Source organism: Hemicordylus capensis, chromosome 2, assembly GCF_027244095.1.
Source record: "Hemicordylus capensis ecotype Gifberg chromosome 2, rHemCap1.1.pri, whole genome shotgun sequence".
Lineage (NCBI taxonomy): Eukaryota > Metazoa > Chordata > Lepidosauria > Squamata > Cordylidae > Hemicordylus > Hemicordylus capensis.
The window spans coordinates 330,883,127-330,904,305 of record NC_069658.1 but is presented as its reverse complement, the minus strand read 5'-3'; the positions used below and the strand labels follow the sequence as shown (position 1 = coordinate 330,904,305).

The following is a 21,179-nucleotide window of genomic DNA, read 5'->3' as shown; positions in this document are numbered from 1 at the left end:
GAGTGCGGCCCGGCCTGGCCTGCTCCGCTCCCGGCAAGCAACAGCAGGATGGATGCTGCGCTATTGTGAAGGCAACCTTAGGTTGTGCCCGGGAGGTGCCGACCAGGAGGCAACATTGCCCGGAAGGGGATGGTGGTTGCAGAGAGAGACACGGACCCGGCTCGTTGCAGGCGCCCTGCGGCCTCCGACTCCGAGCCAGGAACAGGAGGCGTCTGCGGGGCCTCTGCCGCCGCTGCCGCCGAGGAGGAGGAGGAGGAGCAGCAGCAGCAGTAGTGGTGGCTGCCATTTTGGAGAACAAGGCCCTGGAGGGTTTGCCTGACCCCATTGTTGCTGTGCTTGTTTCACAGGTTGATGCCCGCCGCACAGGATGGATCAGGCCTGCGAAGTAAGCAGGAGGGGCTGCCTGCCCCCTTTCGCCGGCTCGTTGGCGTTAGATGCAGCGGAGGACGGGGACAGCCCTTATGCGGGGGAGGGTCAGAGCTGTAGCCCCGAGCCACGTAATGGGTGCACCATGCAGCTAGCCTCCGCAGCGTCCAAAGCGGCCTTTGGCCAAGACCCTTCCTCCTGCTACATCCCGCTGCGGAGACTGCAGGATTTGGCCTCCATGATCAATGCCGAATATCTGAATGGCTCAAAAGATGGTTCGGACGGTTTGCAGGAACTGGAAAGGAGCGACTTCAACCCCGAGTCCCCGGAGTTCTGCGCTTCTTCAGTGTTGGCCGATCCAGAAGACTTGGGCCCCCAGCAGGACTCTGCAAGGCTTCTTGATTTTGATACTCTCGCTCCTTGTTTGGAAGAGGACAAGGAGGTCGATTCTGAAGCATCATTCTTAACAGCAGAAGAAAACCCAGAAGAAGGAATTACTTTTGTGACAGAAAATACAGCTATGGCCACGTGCAGCCAGGAGGCAGAGACTGAGAACGGGACAGAACTGACTCCAGAGAATCAGCAAGGCAGCCCCATAGAAATTAGGCACAATGAGACCATTTCTGCCCTGTTATCAAACCCCATTCATGCAGAGCAAATACAAAGTAACACTTGCAAAGCGTCTCCAGTAGGAAGTAAAACTGAGCAAGTAGACTTACACTCAGTGTCTTATTTGCCTGGAGATACAGACCTGAAAACCGAAAAACAATTCAGCAGTACAAAGATATCTGAAAAAGAAGAACCTGATCATAGTTCCATCACATTAGGAAATTTAATAGAAAGACTTGAAACGTCTATCACAAAACCATCAACAACAGGATTACCATCTGTAAGCAGCCTTGGGGTACCCATTACGTTCTCTGCAAATTTATTTATGGGCAAATAAGTTTTAATATAGTGTTCCTCTGGTCTGTTATTGTTGCAGAGAAGTTTTTGAATGGGAGGTGGGCGGAGTTAGCAGATTGTCAGGTTTCCATGTGTGTGTTTCAGTTTGCAAAGCTGAGGTGCGAGAACTTTAAAAACAAAATGCCATTTCTCATGGTATACACTCCCGAAGATTGGCACAGCAAAGAACTTATTAGTTTCCCTTATTATGGAAGCTAAGTTGAGTTTAATTTTATGAAAAGCAGGACTGTCATCTTTCCTGGCTGGCTGTAAATATCTTGTCAGAATTCTGATTTGATAACTTTATAAACAATTTGAAAACTTTATCACTCACAAAACCTGCTCCTTACAGTCAGTTTTGATTATTAGCTAGAATAGGTATTTTAAAACTTCCCTGCTGCAGAACCAAAACATTTCTGGAACAGAGAACTTGCTCTTGCGTCTATTATTTTAAGCACAGATTTAGAAGACAAGTTGTATGTGGTAAAAAGTATTTTTATTCTTGGATTGTTGACTGGATTTGTAAGGTTGACAGGGCTGCTTCATACATGATGTTTTTAACTGCACAGTAATAGTAGGAAAAGGTGTGAATATTGCACATATTATTTTGAGGCATGTACACACTTCAGAAACTTGCTTCCAGTTGTAGGTTCCCGTTGCACGTTCATATGTGTCCTGTTCAGAAACTGTGTTATTGCATACAGGTGTCTGTACATGTGTACATTTCTGTGTGAATGACTGTACGTGCATTCATTTGAAAAGTATCTGGATACAGACCACCTCAAATGCAGGGTACAGATAGGTGTACTACTGTACATGCATTGAACATCTGGATAGTAAAATACACAAGCAAGATCTTCCCATAAGATAATGTAAACAGGTGTACACATTTACACTCTATGCCCAGGTGTACATTAGTAGCTAAAAGTTGCATGTGAAGTGGTTTTAGTTAGAAAATATATTATTTTTGCTAGTAAAATGAGATCTCATCTGGAAATTCAGAAAATCATTCTGGAATCTTATGTTACTTTTGTGGCACATAACTGATACATGCTGCATATTTTTCCTGTGCTGTTAAATAAGTATCAGAGGATTTATATTGTATGTGTTTGTTGCCTTTGAATGGTGGTGACAATGTCAGTTTGAGTTCAATAATACCTCTTAAGTCAAAAGGCTTCTTTTCAGGTATAACATTAAATTGTTCTTAAAATTATGGCTGCAGCATTTAATTTAATCAAATTAATTTAAAATTGCTAATTGACTAAAATTGCTGCAATAAATTGGGAAGCAATTTAAATAAATTAATACAAATGCTTATTTTTATTTAAAAAGATGTGCCATCTGCTTAAGAGGTATTCTCCTTTTTCATGCACATAAAAGGGGAATACCTCTCCTATAGATGAGGCCTGCTACAGCACATACATAGATAATTTAAGAACAAAAGAAATTGTGATATTTGCTTCAGAACTTTTATTTCTCATATGAAATGCAACCAAATTTAATTGAAGAATCAATTAACATACAGTTAATCAACTAAGATTGCTTAATTGGCTGATAGGCCTATTTAAAAATGATTTCCATAGTGGCTAAGTTTGGGAATTTATACTGTGTTAAAAAAAAGTGCATAGTGTAGTTCTTAGTGGTCTGTGCAATTTTATTAGACTTCATTTTGTGTTGATAAATCAGTTATTTTACTAGGAGACTACTTCCTTTCCAAAATAATCTCATTGTCAAATAGTTAACATCTGTTGTTCTATTGATACCCACAAATGCCAGAGAAGCAACTGTTTGTTGCAGCTAAACTAATACAAGAATCCTTGAATTTTAATATATTGTTGCATGAGCTTTAATGGGTTAGTCCACTTCATTAAATGCATGATGTGGTCACTTGAATGAGTGTGTGTGTGTATACGTGCACACATACATACATCTATACAGAGAGAGAGGGAGGGAGGACATACATCTATACAGAGAGAGAGGGAGGGAGGGAGGGAGGGAGGGAGACAGAAGAAAATAGTTCCTATTAGAAAAAATTGTTAGATTTTGTTTTTACTTGTGCAAAATTCTTGAAATCGCATCATCTCATTTTCCTTTCCCTGTTTTTTTTGGGTGGGGTGGGGTGGAAGGGGAGTGTGTTGAAGTTCCGTGAAAAGTAGAATGAACATATGAAGGTCATTGATGGAAAATACCTTACTGCTGCTTGGTCCTTGGAAACCAGAATAATGCTGGTTTCTGGCCCACATGTTTTAAAGGGGCATACATCAAGAGCATGGCTGTCTCTTTTGGATGTCCAGATGTCCTCCTGGCATGAGTATGGGGGCATTAATTTGAATTGTTCCTCTACACATGACCCAAATACCAGTCTAGTATTTGGGTCTGCTCCCTCCATGTGATAAAGGAATGCCCCAGAAAGATGTCAGGACATTTGTGAAAGATGTCGTAATGGGCATGCTCTCAACAAGTCTCCCTTTTTAATTACATGGGCTGGAAAAGTATAATCTGAGCTAGTCATCTGTAAGACTTGTATTGATGGAAGTGCACAGGATTAATTGATGAAATTTGCTGCCACAAATTACAGCAGCAGGGAGATGACTAGCAAGTCAGAAGTTGCTGGTTCAAATCCCCACTGGTATGTTTCCCAAACTCTGGGAAACACCTATATTGAGCAGCAGTGATATAGGAAGATGCTGAAAGGCATCATCTCATACTGTGAGGGGGATGGCAATGGTAAACCCCTCCTGTATTCTACCAAAGACAACCACAGGGCTCTGTGGTCGCCAGGAGTCGACACCAACTTGATGGCACACTTTACTTTACATGAGCTTGGATGGCCTTAAATTGGGATTAGACAAATGACTGAATTTAAGTCTATCAATAGTCACTAGTCGTGATGGCTACATGCTGCCTACAGATTCCGTTGTAGTATACTTATAAATACTCATTGTAGGGTAGCAATAGTGTAAGAGGGATATCAGTATTCTCCTTGTAGGCTTTTCAGAGGCATCTGGTGGGCTACTGTGGGAAATAGAATGCTGGGCTAGAGAGGCCTTGGCTTGATCCAGAAGGGCTGTTCTTATGGCATCAGAAGATCTGGAAACATAATTTTAAGTTGTTTGTGGTTGTTTCATAGTAATGGTCTAGCATTAGGCTCTGAGCAAGGGGGTCCATGTAGATTTAAAAAGTTTTCAAGAAAATCATGTTGACTTCCTCCTTGGAGTTCTTAAAGGGGAGGCTGGATAAGCACAATGGGGTGGTTTAAAGTTCAATAGGGGACTTTTATCATCCCAGTGGGCTTTCCCCCAAGATAGCTTGGAATTCTGTGATTAACTTCAGTGGCTTCAGTTACCTTGTCTGCAACTGTGAATCGTGAAAGTTAGCTTCAGGACTTCAGTAGTACTATTGGAAAACACATGATTTGATTGTTGTAACCAAAAATATAGTGCTTATGGGTCATTTGGTTTTTGCTGCTAAAACTAATATGTTTACTTTGAGTTGTATTTTTTTTTCATGAGTGGTTCTGAGTCTAATAGCAAGATTCAGTATCTCTCTTTTCTCAAGCACTCCTCTTGTGTGCGTGACAAATGCATGCTGTGATTATTACAAGATAAATGTTGTGTGAGCTTTTCTTCTCATTGGTGGACATTGATTGCTTGTTAGTGTGATCAGGGTGGGTGAACTTTTATGGGCAGCATTGGTACTAAGTCAGACACAACAAAGTAAACTGGACTTAAGTTAGTTGTGACTATCATACACATTGATTTCAATGGTGTTTAGTCATGACTAAATAGTCTGGATGTTGCCCAATGTTTTCATTTTGATAAGATTTAAAAACTGGATTATTTTTAAAAAGTTAAATATTATGCTATGTGACCCTCAGGGACCTACTTCCAGGCTGCATGGAATGTTTCTGGGGAAGGGGGGATTGGTGAAAATTGCTTCCCTTCTGCACATCCACATCATGACTCTGGATTTGGGAATGGTGAGGCATTACTAAACACTACACAGGCACTTTGCACACTGCACTTTCACACTGTTAGGATGTCAACCAGTAAGTTTATCTTTTGAAAAATAATCTGGTTAAAATTAAATCTGATGTGAATATGTGAATCCTAAATTGATAATATCTTAAAACCAAATCAGTGAGCCTCTCCTAATGGCCGTTGTTTGCTCATTGACTTAAAGGCTACTTTTCTCTGTATATAAAGAACCTCAAGGAAAATATCTTTCTGAATAATCAATATGGCACAACAAGTCCTTTATAATACTACTTTTATGGCCATGATACTGGTGGCCATGAACTAACATGTGATCACAGGCACTGGGATCTAGCCTGAGGTGGATAGTATCTTTAGAAGGTGCTGTCCAGTGTATCACTCAAAGGATCATCCACTGTCCCACCTGAGTGATAGGCTATTTCTGTGCCCTTTAACTACCTCAGCTCTGCAACATGTTCAGTTCTCAGATTATAGATATTTACTCTTTGTGAAGAAAAACAGTTTCTTTTCACCTTGTAAAAATAAACTGTGTTCAGCATCCCTTGGACCTGACATACATAATGGGCAAAATTACATTAAATAGTGTATTGTGTCATGTTTTCTAAAATTAGTAAAAACATAACAAAAAAATAAAATAAGATAATCAAATGCATTTTATTATACAAAACAGACCCTCAAAGAGTGTGTAAATGCTCTTAGTTATAAATTAGCAAGCGTAATGATAAGATTAACCAGGTAGTTTGCATTATTGTTTAGAAAATGAATTAATGGAAAATTTTATTTAGTCAATAGTTTAAATTGTCATTTTTTCTTAATAATTTACATTGCCTTGATTTAACTTATTCCATCCTGTGACATGATAAAATGGATTTGTGTTTGATAGTCAATATGTGTGAGGCTTTTATGTGATACTTGCTGTTACTTGCTGATTATAAAATACTTGCTGCTCATAAGGAAGTGAGCCCGATTTTGTTTTGGGGATGGTGAGGCAATTGTTTTGTAAGGAGATCCAGGACTGATGGCTCTCCGTTTCTCAGTGGGTTTGTATAGTTTTCTTATAATGATCCCTTTAATAAATACTTAAAAAGCAAGATGGCAGGATATAGGGTGAGAGTGGAAGCCATACTTCCAAGGCCAAGAGACTGAAGGGATAGAACATCTCTGTGCAGCAAGGCCAAGCAAGAGCCTGTTCATTGCTGCTGGGCTCCCCTTTTGCTGTTGTCAACAGCTTCCTTTTACCATTTTGGTGTGTAGTGTATTGTTTTGCTCTCTTGTACAGTGAGGTTGATGGTTGAGAAGGCAGCTAATGTAGGGGGCTGTAGGGGAGGGTGTGCAGAGACCAGGTTCAATAGGAAGAGAAAAGAACTTGCACCAGAAATACTTAACAATATAAGTGGTCATACAGCCCTCAGGGGTATATTTTTGGGGATCTCAGTGGGCTTCAGAGGGGAAGGGAGGTCAATGAAAATCACTCCTCTCCCTGCCCCCATGACCAGTGCAGTATTAGCTACTGCAGGACTTCATTAGTCTGGATGTTAGTCAGTGAGTTTAAGCAGCCAAACTGCATATAGGATTAAAGTTGGTGAGAGGCCATTTTAATTTATAAGGGCAAATTATAATCAATGGAATGGGGAGTTTGTTTATACATTCTTGTTTGTGTACAAGAATGCACTTTATTATTATTTGTTGTGGTGATTTTGGTTCTGGTCACTTTCTGAAAAGAAAATGGTATATATGGTCTTTCTGTAAAACATGAATGGTAGCCTTTGTTAATGCACACTATACTTCCTTCAGTATTTCAGAGTATTTTCTGAGTGGTACTATATGGTTTCTCAGTTGCCAACTTCCTTAGTCAGTTAATTGATTACATTTGCATACAGTAATCCCTCGACCTACGAACTACTCAACTTACGTTTTTTTCGAGTTATGAGTGACAAAAAAGACCGGAAGTAGTTGCCGGTTTAGAATCAGCTTACTCGACCTACGAATGTTTAGATGCGGCTTCCTCGAATTACGAGTGTTTTGAGACTTCCGTGGTGCGCTCCTCAACTTACGAAAATTTCGACCTCCGAACGTGCGTTCGGAATGGATTATTTACGTAAATCGAGGGACCACTGTATTAGCAAAATCTCAGTGTAGTGCCTTTTGAGATATTATCCCCGGCTAACTTGGCAAAGAGGCACCTTTTAACTTGGTGATTCTCTTTATTTAGCAGGGGGAGAGTAACTGGCCCTATTCACCCCCAGCACAGTACCTCCAGTGACTGTTGCTGGTGTCTATATCATGTTTCTTTTTAGATTGTGAGCCCTTTGGGGACAGGGATCCATCTTATTTATTTATTATTTCTCTGTATTTATTTATTTATTCTATTTCTCTGAGCCATTTTTGGAAGGGTGGTATAGAAATTGAATGGTTGAATAAATACATACAAGAAGTATAACATAAGTTTAACAAAAGCTACAATTCATTGGTAAGAGGGCATGTATGATTGTGGCCACAGGGGCATAGTACAGTGGTCCCTCTAATTTTTTTCATCTCTGTGGATTGAGTTTTGTTCTGGGCATCAGTATCAAGGCACTGTGAGCGCACATGCATTCAGAATGGGGCCTCCCTAATTCAACCTGAGCGGGATCTAAAATTAACTGAGCGGACATCAGAAAACTTGTGAGCACGTGCACATGTGCATGCCTTAGAGGGAACAGTGGCGTAGTAGTGTCTGCCTTCATCACTTCCTCCAACTGGACGGCCAGTGAAACTAATTGCTGACCAGGGCTTCAAGATATGTGATGTCAGAAATAATCTCAAGTGGTTTATCTTGACTGAATGGTTATAACAGGTGCTGCATATACGTAAGTGCCCTATGAGACTTCCAAGTAATTTATAATCCTGAGCTGTAGCATGATGTATGAAGAAGTCCCACGATATGCATAACACTTAGCTAGTGGCAGGCTTACTTTTTCAAAGGGGCATAGGTGTGGGCTGGGTTTGCATTTTTGGTTTTTGTATTGGAAGAGATGGTCCTGCTTCTTGACAAATCTGACATTTAATTGTGGTGAACACCTCTAGGGATGATGATGTTTAAAAGCAGAAATGGAATTCATGGCAGGATTTTCACAAGTGGTGATTGTTCAGCACAAGCCAGCAATGATGAAGTATCATATCTTTCCTATGTCTGCTTTCATGTGGGTTATTCAGAGGAGCATCCTGTTGCAATAGATTGGTTCTGGCTAATGAGTATATGTTGTTCAGTAGTCGTATAATTATTTTTATGTCACAGTTATCTTTGTGCAAATGAGGAACTCAGAGGTGCTGCTGGCTTTAGGTTGACTGTAAATGTCACCATTTGGTGTAGGGAGTCATACATGTACTAATAGTACAGTTTTAAGAAATCTATATGTTCAGATAGAAAAATAAATCTCTTCTTAGACAGTTTAAAAGAACAGTATTACACCACCTCAGACCGTTCTGAAGATTGCTGAAGGAGTAACTTAAGAGGGAGTTTTATGAATCTTGTTATATTTCCGTAAGTACCCTTTTAACCTTTATTTTGAAGATTTCACTTCAAATGATAGGAGAAGCAAGATATGTTTATTTCAAATAAGTAATAAATATGTATTTGGTCAAACTTCCATTCCTGATGTTCACATTTTGGTTTCTTCAGTTTTGATGTCATGTAATTTTTTTAAAGAAAGGAATACTATTTCTAGTCTATTTTTTTGCTTTCTACTGAACTCGGATTCCCTAGTTTGAGTCCCATAATTGGGTCACTGGGATGTATTACAGGGTCACACACTGACTTGTCTGTGCGTTCTGTTTGTTGAACTATGGTTGAATAGGTTAGGTAGACTGATGTGGATTTTGGGTTCCTGCTCTACCTCTTGTTGGTGTAGCAGTTTTAAAAGACACTTGGAAAAAATTAAATAGAACATACCAGCAGACATTGTGCGCACCATTAGCATTGTGTAACAGGAGCCTTATTAGTGGAAGATTTAGCATTACAGTTCCATGCATCATGTTGCCAAGCAGGGAAATGTGGGTGGAGAGGGAGGGGGAAGTGATTTTCACTGCTCCCTCTCCTCCCTTCCAAAAGGACTTTTTGACTTCAGGAATATGTGCCTGAGGGTTGCGTGGCATCTGCATCTAACTGTTTGTTAATCTTGGAACAAGCCATCTAAGGCTTGAAGGTAGAGGCAGCATCTTCTGAAATCTGTACATTTTTCTTAATACAACTGGGCAATTTGTAGACTTACTTCAGAGGCCACTGTAAGCATATTCACATGCATCTTTACTTGTATCATAATGTAACTAATGGGAATATGGTCTTTTTGACTTGATACTTGCTGTTATTGATTGTGTGTAGTCAGCTATATTATTTTTTGTAAGGTCCTGCAGTATGTGTGCCCAGGGTACTTGCATAACATATTTTGATACAATAATGGGAAGAGAGGCAGAGACAGGTCACTTGAGAGTGGGCTGCAAAATAGTGTTGTACTAGCCTGACAAGTGGGGTCTGATGCAAAAGCAGGTGGCCATTAAAAAAACAACACCACAGTATAATGAATTCATAGGCACCCCTTCTCCAGTCAGGGTGGTAGTCTTGGGCTTTACAGCTAGGCTGATCAGCCTTGACTACAGATGGCACTTGTGATTAGTGGGGGTTCTGTTCTGGCCTACAACCGCGGATAACAAAACTGCTGATAATGAAACCTTGTCAGTGGGAATTGGGGGGGTTAGGTACCAGAGCCCAGGAAGATGACAAAAAAATAACCAAAACAGAGTAAAAGCAGAAACAAGGATGGAGCACAGCACTCTTCCTTGGCCACCTCAGCTCTCCTGCTGCCTCACTCTCCAGCAGTGCCTCCCAGCTTCTCCAGTGATGCGTCATCATGATGTTTCCTCACCCCACTGTTGAAGTCCAGCACTTGGCAGCACAAGCCCCTTGGCCTGATTAGTTGGCAGGTTGACTGAAGAGGCAGCACAAAATTAAATCCAATTCAAGTAAACACAGAGGAGCGTGTAAGAATCGAGTGAGAGGAGAATCAATTTTCAATAGATAACTAAAATCAATTTTATAATTTTTAATTTAAATTGAATTGTTAATTGTGATTTAAATTAAATATAGTACTGTGATTATCAAAATTAAAATTAATTTGTAATCTGAAAATTTTGATAAAAAATAAAATTGCATCAAAAGTTAAAAAAATTATAAAAGTGTTAATTAGCATCTTATGAGGGCCACACAATGCTGCAATATGCTCCAGAATATGGCTCCAAGAAGCTCCACAGGAATGGCTCCCCAAAGCCTCCAAAAGCTCCAGAGCAAAGGCTCCTGAAGGCTCCCAGTGGCTTCCTAATGATACCAAAAGCTGCCCCAAATGGCTTTTAGAAGCACAAAAACCTCTACACATGCAGACCTAAGCACTCCACTGTCCTCTCCAAACTCCTCTCACAACCCATGAGCATGTGCAGCAAGAGAATGGCCATAGAAGAGAATGACCTGCAGGTCAACCAGCAGGCCCTGGCAACCATAACTCATGCCCTCATCACCTCTCAGTTGCACTACTGCAATGCACTCTGCCTGGGGTTGCCTTTGAAGACGACTTGGAAGCTTCAACTGGCTCAAAATGCCGCGGCCCAGCTGCTTATGGGCAGCAGAAAATATGATCAGGTTTCACCTTTGTTGAGGTCGCTGCATTGGCTGCCAGTTTGCTTCCGGGTCCAATTCAAAGTGCTGGTTATCACCTATAAAACCCTTCAGGGTTTGGCACCTGTGTACCTTCAGGACCGCCTCTCCCATCCAACTTCGACCCGCCCTGTGAGGTTGTCTCTGGTGGGCCTTCTCAGAGTTCCAGGCCCAGGGGAGGTACATAGGGTCCAGGCTCGCAGGAGGGTCTTCTCTGTTGCAGCCCCCTCCTGAGATTCATAATGCCCCCTCCCTCCTGTCTTTTAAGAAGCTTTTGAAAACTTATCTATTTTGCCAGGCTTTTAGTTTTTAGTAGGTTAGGTTTTGTTTTCCTTTGTCTTCATTGTTTTGAGGCATGTGGTTAAAAAAACCCCAGAGCTTTGAAACATTGATTAATTTCAAAAGATGAAGTTTGTGGATTTCTTATCAGATGTCCATGAAAATTCCCTCTTTACTATATTCTCACTCCAAAGTAATATAGTGCTGAAGTTTTTATAAAGACATAGTTTTTTCCTCTGTCTTGAGCTTCCCTCTGTTGTCATCACTTTAGAAGTGTACCCCCTGCCCAGCTGCTGGCTTGAAGAAATGCAGCCCTGTGCGTTGGCCATTTGCATGGTGATGCTGAATGGGGCTACAAGAAGGAACGCTGCAGCCCCGCACCCTCGCTTTTTGGGAGAGCATCGGGGCGGGGGGAGTGGTAGGGCAGGGGCTGACAGGTTGGCAACAGCTTCCCTGTCATTTAAAGCAGCCCTCCAAACCGGTTCGAACACCAGTCGATGGAACCGGTTTGGTGCTCCAGAAAAGCGCTGATCTGATTCCGTGCACATCCCTAGTATTGTCTACACAGACTGGCAGTGGCTTCTCCAAGGTTACAGGCAGGAGTCTCTCTTAGCCCTATCTTGGAGATGCCGGGGAGAAAACTTGGAACCTTCTACATGCAAGCAAACCTCTGCTAACTGGGCAAAGAGGCACCTTTTAATGTGGTGATTCTCTTTTATTTAGCAGGGGGAGAGTAACTGGCCCTATCCACCCCCAGCACAGTACCTCCAGTGACTGTTGCTGGTGTGTGTCCTATGTTTCGTTTTAGAATGTGAGCCCTTTGGGCACAGGGATCCATCTTATTTGTTTGTTATTTCTCTGTGTAAACCGCCCTGAGCCATTTTTGGAAGGGCGGTATAGAAATCAAATAAATAAATAAATAATAAATAAATAAGCATGCAGATGCTCTTCCCATCACGGCTCCAACCCCTAAGGGGAATATCTTACAATGCTCACACATGTCGTCTCCCACTTATATGCAACCAGGACAGACCCTGCTTAGCAAAGGGGACAATTAATGCTTGCCACCTCAAGACCAGCTCTCCTCCTCCTCCTGCTACTACTCTATCGAAGTAGTAGACTTAATTAGGATTAATGTAGGACTCTGTATTTTGGAAAGTGTTTCTATTCTGTTTGATACCAATGAAATGTGGTAGCAAGGAGGGAGACTGCTGTTCAGGGGACTGGTTGTGTTTCAGGTTTGGAAAACCACGAAGGGTTTTACTGCATTCAAAATATAGGAAGTGCATGGCATAGATTCTGGCATTTTAAAGTGACATAAACTAAAGATACTGGATGGCTAATCTTATTAGTTCATCAAATAGAGTAATAGAAGTAATTAGTAGTATTAAGCTATGGACCGGCAGTGGTAAAACCATCTCTATGATGATGCACTTCTATTTCTCTGTATTCTGTGGCTGATTAGACAAATTTTTATGTAATCACATTCATGCACAACACAATTCAGAATACAGTAGTTGATATCCAGACTAAAGCTGTACATGTGCTACAAAGGACAGCCAATTTTTGCAGATGTCCTTCTGTAATGCACTATGCCTGTGACCCTTAGGGAATATTTTTGGGAGGCACAATGGGCTACAGCAGGAAGGAGAGATAAGTGAAAATTGCCTCTTTCTCATTGCAGTGGCTGACATCGTAATGAGCAGTGTGCTTTAGGGGATGCGATGGAGTGGAGGCATGTGCAACTTCCCCAGTCCTCTGTGTATGTTGTTGCCCCAGCAGGTGAAACTTCCCAGCTTTGCCTGCGCTCTGTAAGAGAGGAAATGCGCTACTCCCATTGCATCCCCACAGAGCCTCCTAATGCATATTCTTTGTCATGATGTTAGCCACTGAAGCCAGATCGCAGCTCAAGCCCTGGGAATTATATCTGCCACCACTTTGACTTCTGAAATTTCAGCAGGCATTGCTCACACATTGCCAAGCATATATTTGCAGCATTAAAAACTTGCTTCTTTGTAGTGGGTAGTTTGAAAGCTGAGATTCTGCACCCAGTACCATTTTTTTTCTTCAGCTTCTGCCATTTCATGGAATGGAGGCATACTCACAGACCCAAATACCCCTCTGGTGTGGGAACAGTAAGGAGATATTCTATTTATTCATTTTAAATGTGCATACCTGCCTTTTTCTGCAGACTCAAGGTGGCTAACAAATATTTATATATAACAATAAACATAGCAGCAAACAGCAATAATAAAAACATCATACAAATAACTAAGGCTGCAGAAAGCGAGAAACCAATAAAAAACAGCACTTTGAGGGTATTGGGAAAGGCTCATTGAAATAGAAGTGTCTTTAGATTCTTTTTAAAATTATCATTGCCAGGGAAGGTGCCACCCAAAGATCAGGCGGCAGGGAATTCCAAAGACAGGGCTACCACTAAAAAGGCTGGCTCGTACCAACTGAGCTTGAACACAAACTCAGTTGTAATATTGACCATTACAATTTTAATATAATTGTATTACAATTAATACAATTGTAATACAGTTACAGTTGTAACTGTAAATGTTCAGACATGTAGGCAATGCTCACACAGCATGTTATGATTCCAATCCAAAATGGTGTTGTAAGGAGAAGCCTTTTTTGTGGGGGGGGGGGCACTTCTTGGGCACTTGTTCCTGGGGAGATGAGATACAGTGGGGTGTGCATCTTGACTGTTGCACTCATAAAGAGGCATCTGTAATACTGGTACAGATGTAAATTTAGCCGAGTGTACAATACAGCAGATTATGTTCTGTGTTAACTCTGATAGAAAGCAAAATCTTTATAATTGTTGTTGCTATTCAAAACCATGTGTCCACAATTTTGCAAAAAAATGATGGAAGGTATGGTATCTCATAGATTCATCACCAAATGATCAATATTTTACCTTTTACTTTTTTCTCAGAATATTGTAATATTTGAAAAAAATGGATTGCGAACATGGTTCCAGTAATTTCCTAGCTCATTTCCTGTAGGGTTATTAAAGGCAACGTCCAAAGAATGAAAAGTTACTTTTCATTACCACCCTAACCAAACCAAAATCTAATCTGGGCCATTTACTCTTTGTAAGTTTTTATTTGCTAACCTTTTGGGTCAGGGATATATTTTAAAAATAAATGTCACAAGTAATAAAGTAGCAATCAACAACCTGTTGGTATTTCTAAAACTAAAAACAAGGATACCCTATACAGGCATGTTCTCTTGTTACATATAGTTATATGTAGATTAAAACTCTTAAAGTAACACAATTACTTACAGCGTGTGTGTGTGCGTGTGTGTGCACACACACACAATTCTGTGTAATTCTCTTAGAATAATGATTTTGTGGCTGGTGTTTTGTCCTTGAGGTGCATTCAGATTGAATTTTTAAACAGCAGTAGCTTATTACCACTGATGTCAACATCGTCCATCTTTTGTGTGATTTTTACACACAGCTGTTACAGCCCCATTCTGTGTATCATTACTTGGATGTAAGTCCCACTATCTTGGGTGAGGTTTATTCTCAAGTCTGCAAACATTGCAGTCTAACTCTTATTTCCATTCTTCATCTTCCCACCTGCTCCTATAACTTTGAAATTATTTAATTATTTAAGGAATTAGAGATTATTTTGTCCACTTCTAATCCTTTTGTTCTCTTCAGTTATGTCCCATTCTCACTTTTTGCAAGTGTTATCCATAATCTTTCCCTTTCTTCCCAACAGCTCTCCACATATAGTGGCCAAAATCCCAACTAATGGTGCATGCATGTTTTCCCCCAGTTATCTGAGTTCATCTTGAAGAGTGGGTTGTGTTCCAAATCATGCCCCAGACAGGAAATAGATTTTAAAAGCTGTATTCATATCCAGTAGTTAGGTAGGAGGCACCTGAGACCCCAGTTCCATTCCTGTCTCGCCCTAGGCAACATTGTTCTCAAAGGAGCTCTGTATTTCAACCAACCAGGCTTGTTGTTTTCTCTGGCTTATTGTTTGTTTGTCCCCGCCCCCCTCCACTGAGCAAGGCCGGTTAGCGAGTCTTTTTACTTAATTTCCCCAAACGCTAAACATTTTTTTGTTTATCTAATTCAGTCCATTGGCTACGTATTTTTCATTTAGTTTTTTAGTTTGTTTGCTGCCTCCTCGTCCCGACTGCCCATGCAGGGGATTTACTCAGCCTGCCCATGCAGGGGATTTACTCAGGGGTTCCATCTCAGAGGGAAACCCCTCTGAACCTAAAGTGGTCCCTGCAATTTGAAAAGCCTACGATCTTGTCCCACAAGGCGGCACACGCTCCCATTCATCGCTGCCTGCTGACTCGGGCAGCATCTCGCTCTCCACTTCTTCAGCCGCCCTACCTAGTAATATGGGGGCCACCCACCTGATGGGGGGCCTCCGAGGTTTTCCCAAAAAGGCTCACAAGAAAGCCAAACACCTCGGAGAGGGGATAAAGCCCTCCACAAAGCAGACGGATAACAAGGAGTGCCACAAACGCCACAAAAAGAAATCCAAGCCACCAGTGGCACGCTCGTGTGAACGCCTCTTGCTACAGGCGGTTTGCCAGCAGCGCCTTCCTAGGTGGCTACCTCCCACCCTGCTCCAGGTCCAGGGAGAAGCAGAGTCAGTGAACATTGGGATGGGCGACCTGTGTGCGCCTGCAATTTCAGACAATAGCAGTCAATGGGAGGAGGGGGAGCCCAGTTCTCTGGTCATTCCCCCTTCAAGCATCCCAGCCACCTACACCGAGCACCACGAGTCCAACTATGGTGCCTGCGGGGACTGCTCCTGAACCTATTCTGATGCCACCAGAACAGTCATGAGTACCTTACCCCAAACCATTGATTTACATTCCAGGCAGGCATCACCTGAATTTCAACAGTGGCTAAGGCAGTTCATATGTACAGAACTCTCTGCTGCTCCCTCTATTCCACAATAGAGGTACTGCACCCAAGCATATTTTTCTGTCCTCATCCCCGGGCTCCTGCCCAGCTAGAGGTGTCATCCCACCCTCAATGAACGGGGGCAGTTTTTTCCTAGACCGCTTAGAAAATGGAAATCTAAAAGGCCTGCCTGCCCTCCATCCTAAACCTACACCTCCGTATTTGAGGATGACCATAACCCTCCTCCTCCAAAGAAGCATGCACTCCCTGCAGGGGACCCCAACCCCCATCCTGCTGTACCCAAACCACCAGCCCCTCCCCACCAATATGCCTTTCCACCTACTGCCATCATAGCCAGGGTACTGCAGAAGATGACCACAGAGAAAGCGAGTCTAATTCTCATCGCTCCTCACTGGCCAAGGAGACCGTGGTTCACGGATCTGGTCTCGCTATTCTCCAGGGAACCATTCCCTCTCCCACGCCATCCAGATCTGCTGGCCCAAGGACCTGTACTACATCTGGACCCAGAGTGGCTCCAACGATGCGCCTGGAAATTGAACGCTCCACACTGAAAAGGGCCGGATACGCAGCAGCTGTGCAGGATACCATTCTTGCATCAATGAAGCCCTCTACTAACAGGATCTACCAAGCCACTTGGTCCACTTTCTCCAGATGGGTATGCAGGAAACACCTCTCCCTGCTCACAGCAGGGATCCCCAAAATTTTGGCTTTTCTCCAGGAGGGCATAGGCATGGGACTGTGCCCCAGCGCACTCTGCAGACCCGTTTCGGCACTTGCATCTGTTCTGGAACTGATGTCACATGGATCCTCCATGCTGCACCCTCACCTCAGGCGTTTTCTGAAAGGGGCCACCAATCCCGCACCTCCGCCAGTTCACAGGTTTCCGTCCTGGGATCTCAATAAGGTCTTTAGGTCCTTAATGCCCTCACGAGACCCTTCAAACCCCTCAGATTGACACCTCTGAAGATTCTCTCCTACAAGATACTCTTCCTTGTCGCCATCACATAGGCACGCAGGGTATCCGAACTGGGAGCCCTATCCTCCCACAAGGAACTGTGCTCCTTCACCGATGAAGCAGTTGTACTGTGCTTGGATCCCACATTTATCCCAAAGATCAGTTCCGCATTTCACAGATCCCAGGAGGTGGTCCTCTCCTCATTCTCCCCTCATTCTGTCTGAATCCGACACATCCTAAGGAGAAACTACAGCACACTCTAGATGTATGCAGGGCACTCCGAATCTACCTGAAGTGTACCAAACCTCACCGCAGTTCAGATGTCCTCTTCATTTCATTTCATTCTAACTCCCTAGGTCACAAAGTGTCCAAGACTACCCTAGCTAAGTGGATCAGAGCCACTGTCTGTCTGGCATACGAGACACTCCACCTACCGGCTCCTGGGGGAGTCACGGCTCACTCCACCTGCAGTGCCAGTATGTCAGCCACCTTCTCAGCTAACGCCCCACTTCAGGTCATCTGTAAAGCAGATACTTGTTCCTCCATCTCTCCATTTATCAAGTACTATAAAGTCTCATCCTTCCATTCCGACCAAGCAGCCATGGCTCACACGGTCCCACAGCAAGTTGTCTAACCATCTGCTCTTCCCTCCCTGTCTCTTCATACAGCTTGGGCTCGTCCCACTCTTCAGGATGAGCTCAGACAACTGCAGAAAAAGAAACATTGGGCTTACCTGTGAAGGGTTCTTTTTCGCAGTGTCTTAGTTCATCCGCCCCTCTTGCGGACGCTCCATATCTCCATGGGTATTGTGCGCAGTTGTGGGTGGCAGGGACTCCCAGGGCAACAGTAACCCCTCCCTTTAGCTTATGTGTTCCTCATTTTTCAGCCATGTGGCTTCTAATGTCTGCCTGCCACTGGTTCCCCCCCCCCATCTTCCTAGTACTGTTAATGTTTCTTTTGAAGCTCCTGTAATTGCCTGGCTCAACAGTCCGGAACTGGGGTCTCAGGTGCCTCCTACCTAACTACTGGATATGAATACAGCTTTTAAAAATCTATTTCCTGTCTGGGGCATGATTTGGAACACAACCCACTCTTCAGGATGAAGTCAGACACTGCGAAAAAGAACCCTTCACAGGTCAGCCCAATGTTTCTTTCTAACAAAGGCATGTGCACTGCAATAGCCTTCCCGTTTTTGAAGTGCAGGTGCTCTTGTGCAGAATGCAGCTATTTTTTCTGTTCTCCCCTTGCTCTGGAAGTGCACTTCGACAGTGGAAATACATCTCTGAGGATTATGCAGCCCTCGGGGATGTGTTTCTGGAGCAAGGGGATAGCCGCAAAAATTATAATGCTCTTGTGCAAGAGCTTCCATCCTTTAAAAGTGGGGAAACTTGTGTGGTGTGTGTGCTTTTGGTAGAAGTACGCACACACCATTGGTCAGAATGTCAGCCTCTGACTCCTACCTCCAGCCTCAGAGGCACGATGCCTCTCAATACCAGTTGCAGGGGAGCAACAGCAGGAGAGGGGGCATACAGATACCTTTTGCCTGTGGGCTCTGCAGAGGCCACTGTGTGAAACAGGATGCTGGACTAGGGCCTGATCCAACAAGGATGTTCTTATGTACCTATTTTCATATCTGCAGTTTAAAGTTTATCCGAATGTCAGCTCTTCGGAAGCGGAATAAAATTAAGTAGCTTGTGGAAATGTGAGTGTTCCATTCCCTAGAATATCTCTGTAGCAATATGGAATTGTCTGTTGTCATGCTTCCACTTTACATGGGCAACATTTATGCCTAAAATGACTATTTTGTCAGCTTAAATGTACAATCTGTCAAACTCTGATTCTGCCCAAACAAGTCACCTGTTGTTGTTGAATTGAACATAAAAGTAGCTCTGGATCCTGATGATACAGTAGTTCTATTTAAAATAAAATTGAAATGCTTTGCAGCAACAAAGAATGTTGGATTTGTTTGTTTAATTGTGGGGCTGGTGCAGCCATATAGCTATTTTCAGATTGGTAGGGAACTAGGAAGTGTCTGTAATCTTTCCAGTGCTTTCTTAATAAGCAAGGAACATCACAGTTGTTAATGAGATAGTGAAAACTGCAGAACTGATATTATTCTCACTAGATAATCCCCAATGTGTTAATTTATGCAAGTATATGATTTATTTTGCTGCTTCACTTCCATGAGACCAATGGAGTTGAAACCCAGTTTAAAGTGGCATTATGAAAAGATAGTTAGTTATTCAACATGTGAAATAATTATATCTATTAATAGTTTGACTGTTTCAAAGGGAAGCTTTTAACAAGGCTTGATATATTTCTGCCATGATTATGCACTTGTGTATTTTAATATAATTTGTATAGTGGTGTGTATGTGTACATCTGTGTGCATAGTTTCTTTATATCTGCCTTGATTTTTTTATTTCATATCTGTCTTACAATGAGAGCTGTAGGTTAGGAACTTAAAATGACATTAGTTTGTGTGTTGGATTTTGAAATGAAGAAACATTAGCATATATGTCTTCCTATACTTTGAGGAGAATAGTGCTCTGTAAAGAGGATAGGCCACAGGCAGATAGTCTGATGCGTTTGTGTAAAATTCAGTAATTTTGCTTATTTTTAACCATGACATTACTGAATATTTTTAAGGACATTTCCAGTTAGTTACATGGGGGGAGGGAATTGAGTGCACAGATGTTATGACCTGTGGGGTATGCAGGAGTCTTTCCACAAGGCTCTGTGTGTGTGTTCAAATAAAATAGTTACAGGTAATTAACATATTACTTAAGAAAGAAAGCATTGATAGGAAAACAATAAACATGTTAGGTAGTATGTAAAGACTTAGGAAAACTAATAAAACTATTTCCATTGTTTGCTGTATTGGAGTACTCTGTATTCCAAAAACTAACATATATCATCTTTCATTATATACTTTAAAAAAAACTTGATATACTGTCCAAATTGTATCATTCCCCACTCTGCTGCTCTTCAACTGTTCAGCCAGTGGTTGATTGAAATTTGGTTAAGAACCAGCATCCAACTTCCAGTGACTGAAACGTTGGGGGAAATATTGATAATTTGCCAAGATGACTATAGATAGGGGCTTGCTGTAGGGATATGCACAAAGTCGGTTTGCCTGCTTTGGTTTGAGTCCAAACCGGACTGGGCATGTTCGGTTTTTGCACACCCGAATGCGGGGCCTGGCTTGGTTCAAATTTGAACTGGTTCAGGCCCAGTTCAGGAGTGCCATGGATGTTTATTTTTATTTATTAATTTAACATATTTTTATACCGCCCAAAACTTACATCTCTGGGCGGTTTACAACAAAATAAAAACAGAAAGTAAAACATTAGTTAAAACAAAAACAAAAAGTTTAAAACATTACAACCATTTGAAAATTTTAAAACAATATTTTAAAACAGCATTAAAACAATATTAATTAAAAGCCTGGGTGAAGAGATGTGTCTTTCAAGACTTTTAAAAAGCTGTCAGAGATAAGCTGTCATGTTAAATTTGGTTTTTTAAAAAGGCAGGTTTACTGCCAACATGGGCTTTGGCAACCTTGCGGGGGTGCTGCTATGTCCTCAGGGAGGTCTCTGGTGGTTCCCCCTCCCTCCCCCACGGGCCTCCCCACAGACTCCTGTGGGCCAGTTCAGCCCATTTCAGGGCTATTTCGGCCCTCTGAGCATGTGGTGGTCATTTTTTAGGCCCGCACGCATGTACAGTGGCCTAAAAATGGCCACCACATGCTCACAGAGGGTTGAAATGTAACAAAATGGCCTGTATTGGGGGAGGCTGGCGGGGGAGGGGGAACCTCCAGAGACCCCCCATGTGGCTGCAGCTGCACCCCTCGAGGCTGCCAAAGCCTTCAGCAGTAAGTCCGTCTTAAAAAACAAACAAACAAATTCAACATTCATGGCACTCCTGAACCGGGCCCGAAGCAGCCTGCGGGGGTTGACTCGAGCCGAACCAGGCTCGAGGTTGAGCCCTCAAACCGAGATGGTTCAAGCTCGTGCTGGCTCGCGTTCAAGCCGGTTCGCACAC

General features: G+C 42.5%; 1 protein-coding gene across 8 annotated transcripts in view; it reads left to right on the top strand.

The window, feature by feature from the left end:
- Positions 1 to 21,179, top strand: part of NSD1 (nuclear receptor binding SET domain protein 1) — a 104,489-nt gene that overhangs the window by 2,992 nt on the left and 80,318 nt on the right. For all 8 annotated transcript variants that reach the window (XM_053294501.1, XM_053294500.1, XM_053294499.1 and 5 more), the window contains exon 2: positions 348 to 1,255. In XM_053294501.1, the coding sequence (XP_053150476.1) occupies positions 368 to 1,255 (888 nt within the window). In that variant the 5' untranslated portion in view covers positions 348 to 367. The remainder of the gene's footprint in view (positions 1 to 347; positions 1,256 to 21,179) is intronic.